Source organism: Molossus molossus, unplaced genomic scaffold (genome assembly GCF_014108415.1).
Source record: "Molossus molossus isolate mMolMol1 unplaced genomic scaffold, mMolMol1.p scaffold_m16_p_3, whole genome shotgun sequence".
NCBI classification, from domain to species: domain Eukaryota; kingdom Metazoa; phylum Chordata; class Mammalia; order Chiroptera; family Molossidae; genus Molossus; species Molossus molossus.
This window is the reverse complement of record NW_023425366.1, coordinates 27,252,648-27,259,746: the sequence shown is the minus strand read 5'-3', so window position 1 is coordinate 27,259,746 and position 7,099 is coordinate 27,252,648. Positions and strand designations below refer to the sequence as shown.

The 7,099-nt window shown below is 45.2% G+C and overlaps 1 protein-coding gene across 2 annotated transcripts in view; it reads left to right on the top strand.

Moving 5' to 3' along the window:
• Positions 1-1,222: 1,222 nt before the first annotated feature.
• The window catches only part of FBXL7 (F-box and leucine rich repeat protein 7), a 370,400-nt gene continuing 364,523 nt past the window's right edge, over positions 1,223-7,099 (top strand). The window contains exon 1 of one of the 2 annotated variants that reach the window (XM_036279622.1): positions 1,223-1,500. In XM_036279622.1, the coding sequence (XP_036135515.1) occupies positions 1,464-1,500 (37 nt within the window). In that variant the 5' untranslated portion in view covers positions 1,223-1,463. Of the gene's footprint in view, positions 1,501-2,200; positions 2,488-7,099 lie in introns of those variants that run through there. The other variant, XM_036279623.1, reaches the window with a different exon arrangement.

The window sequence follows — 7,099 nt, the reverse complement described above, 5'->3', positions numbered from 1 at the left end:
ATGTAGCTATCATATGTGCGTCTCCATGTAGCTATTATATGTGCTTATACAGTTTACATATATAAGTATCATTATATATATTTTTAATTTAATTCAAACATCTAACACTTATAAAGAGGAACTGCTGTGTGCTTGCCTCCCTACAAAGAAATTTGCCCTGGGAATGTCCGGTCTTTACTAAGATGCAATGTTATAAAATTCTAGGTATTTACATGGAAAGGAAATAAAACATTAAGAAGAATTTCCTTTTTCCACTTAAAGGAGGGAACACCGAAGGGCCATTTTAAGGCTCTAGAAGTGCCATATACATGTCCAAAAGAGGTGGTAATACATTAAACAAAGGATAACACCAAACACAAGAAAAAAATCATAGATCCAGGGAGAAAACACACTTCCTGCCTGGGAAGCTCTTCAAAGCTCTGAGCCAGGAAACCTCCCGCACCAGGGCAGGGAATGTCTTTGGCTCTCCAGTGACTCCCTGCTAAGTTTCCCTCAAGTTTTCCCTCCCGTTCTCCTCCATTCTCCACCTCAGTCCCCAAACGCGAGCCCACAGGAGGATGCCAGCATATACAGTATACCTGAAATCTCCAGACACACTCAGACACTGAGGCATGTTTATTTTAAATACCCGCGCACCTAAAACAGGCCATATTTGCAGGAAAAGTAAAGGGATTTCAAACGACGCCTGGAAGCTCATCTTACAAATTGGGGGCCAAGCCCATAAAAGAACAATAGTAAACTACAGCCAAGAGCAAGTTCCTTCACTCAGATCGATCGCGGGTGGCGCGAGGGCCTGCGCAGAGGCTGGGGCCGGGAGCCAGAGCCCCGAAAAGGAGCGCTGCCCCTTTAAAAGGCCGCGCATCTCCGGTCCGGCCTTCCTCCCCGGGGCTCCAGCTGTGATTGACGCTGGGCGGCGAGAGGAGGCGCCTGGCGCTAACAAAAGTCCGGCCCGCGGGCGAGCTGCAGCGGGCCGCGAGTCTCTGCTGGGTCGGGGCACCCGCAACAAGTGGCCGCCTCGCCCATCCCCGGGGAAGCCGCGGGCGCGCAAGGGCGCCCGGAAGAGGCGTTCGATCGGGAAGCCCCGGCCACCTGCGCGGCTCAGCGCCCACCGCAGGGGGATCGGGGCGGGCGGATGGGGACCCGGAGGCGGCGGCGGCGCGGCGAGCCTCTGGGCGGCCCCGGGGCGCGGGCTCTCCGCGGCGCTGCGCCCGCCGGCCGTGAACGCGGATTCTAAGAGCAGCGGCTGCCCCCGGCCCCACCCGGAGCCATCGGGGGTGCCAGGAGGGGACCGAGCGCCCCTCCCACCGGAGTGCAGGGGCCGCTCCCGGCCGGACATCGGCCCCGGAGCGTGGGGTATGCGCAGCTAACGGTCCCGTCGGGCGGGCTTTCCTCGGGCGGAGCGCGCAGGAGGTGCGCCCCAGCTATGGAGTGTCCCGGGAGACGGCGGGCATGAAGGCGGCAGGATGGGCGCGAACAATGGCAAACAGTACGGCAGTGAGGGTGAGTGGGCCGCCCGTTCTCACATCCCGGATCGCGCCCCCCTCCTTTCCCCTCGCCCTCCGGTCTGGGAAGGAAGGTTCTCGCCTGCTGCGGTGGCGCACACCCATTTGGCACTCTGTCTGGGCCATCACCTTCCCTTTGGCACTGAGTGCTCAAGCACCCCAAAGATGCTCTCCCACCGTGGGGGTCCTTTTAAGCAACTTCCCAGGTTGTCTTTGAGATGGCTCAAGTTGCTTTGCTGCCGTGTTTCTGAACGCATGTGCCTCAACTTTCCCACCCTGGGCATCCGGGCTGGCATGAAGGTTTGGCAGATAGCAGAAGATGTTTTTCAAAAATAACGAAATGAAAACTTTCCCAGGCCTTTGTGCTTCAGTGCTCTGTGCTCTCCTGTAGCAGAAAAAACTTCGGAAAGAAGTATAAAGTTTCCATTCTCAACTCACTGCCCCTGGGTGACAGCTTCGTGAAACTGACCACCAACGGGCCCCCGTGAGGCGAGGAGTGGCGGGGGGCTTTGTCTGAGTTCTCTCGGGGCTCAAGATGGGCAAAGGACCATCTGTTCCATGGGGCTGGAAATTGCACAGAAATATTGCCTGTCAAGTGGGAACTTGGAAGTTGGAGAAACTTTAAACTCCACCTCCTCCTAAAAGGATGATGGATGTGTGGGTTGGCTTCCCCCCTCGCCCCTCCTCCCCCTCTTTGCATAAAACTGTAGTGTTGTCACCCCATTGATTAACAGCATGCCCCCGATATGCATATGGCAAAGGCATTTTCGTAGTTCAAAAGTTAGGAAGGTTGGTCTCTCGTGAACTGGGCTGGCGGGGCGTGGAAGAGCCAGGGTCGGTTTTACAGCCTGCCCCCAGAGGACAGGCGGTTACAAACCGGGTCCAGCGCCTGCAGACGGGTAGGAATGCAGAATGGCTATTCAGCATGTGGTGTTTGGGAAACTCCTATCATCCTACTCAAAACTTTGAGCTGTGGCCACGGAATGTGGATGTCTCTCCCTTGTTTGTGGCTGTATTCCTTCTCAGCAGCTTTGTAAAACTGCAGCAGAAACCCATCCTAAAAAACCATATCCACAAGAATCTTTTGTTTAAATCATTCTCTCCCAGATCATCATGTTTGGAATTCTACATATATGTGAAATACATATATTTCACTGTTCTGGGCAGTTATGTGAGAGAGATTTTTTTTTTTTTTGGGGGGAGTGCCAGTTTCATTTTTAAAAAGTTAAAAATTTGTCTTTTTTAGATAGCAAATTTGAAAGTATGCCAGAAAAGATTGGAGAGTCTTCACCACTCCCCAAAACTTCTTGGAGTTTGTGTTTTAAACACTTGTTGGAAAATGGAACATGAAGCCGTCTTACTCTGAGTTATTAAAAAGCTTTCAGGAAGTGAAGTGTATACTTGTCAATTCTGGGTGTGCATGCATTATGCTACTTGAACACCATGAGGGGAAAGGACACCCTAAGGGGTATGCAGAGTTGCTGCTCTGTGTTCTTGAACAAAACCCCTGCACACTCCCCCTAATCCTCTGCAACTTGTTCTTGTATCCCAGCGTTCTCGTATTGTACAGTGTGTGGTGTATGACGACTTCCTGTCTGAACAGCAGAGTTTTCAACCCTTGGGAGAGCAAAGGAGAGACAGAGAACTAATGTTCTCCAGCTGTTATCCGTAAATGCTACCTCTGCATTTTCACTTCAGCTGAAGTGAAATTTTACTGGGATCAGATTTAGATACACTGCGGAGGTTTTATAGGAAAAACCTCCTGGGCTCAGCTGATTCAAGAGGACCAATAGGAAGGTTGGGGAGGTTAACTGAGTTTTGGCTGGAGAAGACACATTGTGTTTAGATTGCATCAACTCTCTTCAAATGCATGAACAGTCCTCTGATAGGCAAGGCAAAAACAGAGAAACAGAAGTAGCAAGAACTTAAACAAATCGTTTCTCCTTCATTTACACCGTGTCCTAAATAGGGTTATAACACATATAATTGGGTATGGTCGATTTTGTTACACTGTGCTAATGGGAGGTAAATCTATGCAGATAAGCCTGTTGGAATTTGATGTGTCTGTGCCACCTTTCTTATCTAAAATGTAAAATCTTTGAGCAAGTGAAAGCAACCCCTAGACGTAATATCTCTATTACTGCTGGAGACAGAATTAAGACAGTTTTAGTATATTTAGTGCAATTTAGGCATGGTATATTTCAATCATAAAGGGGAAATTCTCAGTAAATGCATATCCATAGAATGCATTGAGATCTCTCAACTCTAATATACTGGTGTTTATATATACTTTAAAAATTTGCAATTTAAGTATATAATTTACAGTTGACACTACCATGTAAATGTGAACCCCGGTAAATTTAACAAAGAGTGTTGCATTATTAGAGCGTTTAAAACTTCAGCATTTCATATGTAACCTACTTTTTCTTGCTCCTGGAAAATATCTCTTTCATTAAAACAAAAACAAAACAAACCTATTCGCAGACTTACCTTAGCGGGTGAAATGGGGCAGAGATTGCTGCTCAGTGTAATCCAGCAGCCTCAGCACCACCTGAGAGCTTGTCAGAAGTGTAGAATCCTGGGTTCCTCCTGGAACGACCGGATCATTTATCACGCGCACATTGGAGTTCGGGGAATTGCGTGTGTGGAGAGCAGAGCATTGACTTGGGAGTCTGGAAATTTGATTCCAGCTTCAACTTAGCTACTGTGACCTTGCTCAGTTCCCCGAAATCTTGGGGTCTTTCTTCTGTAGAGTGAGGAGAGCATGTAGTCGTTTTATTTTGCTCTTAGGGGACAGTTGAAGGGAGAAGATTAGCCTTTTAGGGAGACATGTTATAAGAGGGAACTCAGTAAATGTCCCCTTGCTTTTGTCATTCTGTTTCTCCCTTGTCTCTATGTTCCTCACTCATTTTTACCTCCTTTCCTAACTTAATCAGTTCTGAAATTCCTGTTTTCCCCTTGTAAATCAGTAAGTGTTTTGTTTTCTTAAATACTTAGTGAACATTTAGGTTAATGGTTTAATTTGCAGCCTTTAGGCAGTCTGGGATTTTGCTCCAGGAAAATATTATCTTCCCACTTCTGATTATTAGCTTTCTAGAAACATAAGCAAATGTCTACATGAGGAGTATGATCTGGTAAATTCTTTAACGGAGGGCTGTTTTTTTCTCTTTATCTTTTCCCATAAAGTGTGAGTTTCAGGCTCTGTGGAGATGTCCACAGCATGAGGTGTGGTGGGTGATTCAAAGCCATCAGTACCATTAGCTTTGACTCCAGTTAAACCAAATAAACAAATCTCTCTGTTCAAGTAGGAAGAGAGGAGCTGCCTTCCCTGCCTTTTAAGGTTTCTGAGCTTCACCCTCACTTACTCATTGGTTTCATTGTTATGTTTATTTTACTCCAGCAGGTCTGAGACAGCAATACTTACACTGTTAACAGCTCCTTTGCAAAATCCTGTGTGTTATTGAATTGCAGCTGATGAGGCCACAGTGATGGGGTTTGACCCTTGGTAGCTCTGCTGTTCTATCAAGAGCCTTGGGTTCCTTTTCACAATCTCAGATCTGTGATGTCAGATATGAAGAGAGCCAGTTGCCTGAGCGCATAAATCATCACAAATCTATCACCACCTTGGGAAACATATCTTGAAATAATAATTACAATGGCAGCTAACATTTATTAAAACCTTACTGTGTCCAAGCATGATTCTAAGCCCTTGACATATACTGACTCATGTAATCCTCATGAGGACCCTGTGGGGCAGGCACTCCTAAGGTCCCCATTTTCAGAAGAGGAAACAGATGCAGAGAGGATGGTCATGTTGGGTTCTACAGCTAGTGTAGGTGGAGTTGGGACTCCGGGCCAAGTCAGTCCAAGCCCAGAGTTTTTTATTTATTCATTCAACTAATATATGTTGATTTATGTCCTATGTTCCAGAAACTCTTCTACATTCTTGGGATATATCAGTAAACAGATAAAGATCCTGTCCTCCTCAGTCTTATCTTCCTGTGCGTGTGTGTAGAGGAAGTAGAATGATTCACATGCTTACACACACACACACACACACACACACACACACACACACACACGATAATTCAGTAAACTGTGTGATACATTCCAAAAGGCTAAACTTACTGAATAAAGAAAATTGTGAGATTAAGATTATTTCGAGTTGGGAAGAAAAGGGTGTTGCGATTTTAATTAGATTGGTCACCGTGGGCTTTCACTGAAAAGTTGGCATGTAGACCAAGACTTAAAGGAAGTGAAGGACTGACCTTTGAGGATTTGTGGAGCACGTTGACTGTCACTTTGAGCCACTGTGTTATACCAAGGTGAACACTCTTTATGCTGGAGAGCATACATCCTCATTTTCTGCAAGGGTAGCATCATCAGTCTTCTATAATCAGCTGTGATGCAACACTGGGCATATTTTTTTCGCTAGAGCCTTTGCAAATATGTTTTATTCAATTATATGAGACATTTTGTGACTGCTTTTGTAGGGAGGAAAGGGGAGCCCTAGGACATGCTCTTCTTGCTATAATGTGTGGATGTTGCTTGATTTATTGGATATATAAGGATGCCTCCAAAGGTCTCTGTTAATTCTTAGCTACAAGTATGTCTTTATCTTTTGTCTTCAGCAAATAATTTTATTCTGATAAAAATCACAAGAGAAACAATACCGATTCTACTGTTCAGTTCAACTCAAAGCATTAGTGCAGCGGACAATACCATCTTTGGTCTGACAATAAGAAGATATTTTCAGAGATTTCAGGAATCCATTTAAAACAAGAGAAGGAAAAGAAAGGTAACTTTTCTTTTCTCTTGGGAATGAACTGACACAGACTTTGTCTTAACTCCTTCGCCCTTTGAAACAGAGTGAACTCTGGCTTGATTTTGAGTAACTAATAATCACTTTTTAAATGGCATTTTTTTTGGTGACACTGGTTAACAAAATTATACAAGTTTCAGGTACACAATTCTACAACACATCATCGGTACATTGTATTATGTGTTCACCACCCCAAATCAAGTCTCCATCTATCACCATTAATTCCCACTATACCCTCCTTCCTCCCTTTCGTTCCCCAACAATCACCATTGTGTTATCTCTGTCCATGAGTTCTTTCTCTCTCTTTTTCTTTTTTGATCAATCCCTCCACCTCCTCCACACAGCTGTCAGCCTGCTCCCTATCTATGAGTCTATGTTTAGCTTGTTATTTCAGTTTGTTCATTAGATTCCACATATGAGTGAGATCATGTGATACTTGTCTTTCTCTGACTGGTTTATTTCACTTAGTATAATGTTCTCCAGGTTCATCCATGCTATCCCAAAGGATGAATTTTTTTATTTTTTATTTTTATGGCTGAGTAGTATTTGGTTGTGTAAATGTATGACAGCTTTTTTATCCACTCGTCTACTGATGCCCTTGCCTATCGGTGTCTTGGAAGCCGCTTCACCACCGTTTCTTGACTGACTGGTAGAACTTTCTAGATATCACGCATCTTAAGATGGCATTGGGGGTGTGTTAAAATACACGACACCATCTTGAATAAACTCTACAGTGAATAAATTCTCTGAATCATGAAGAAGGAAATAAATGGAG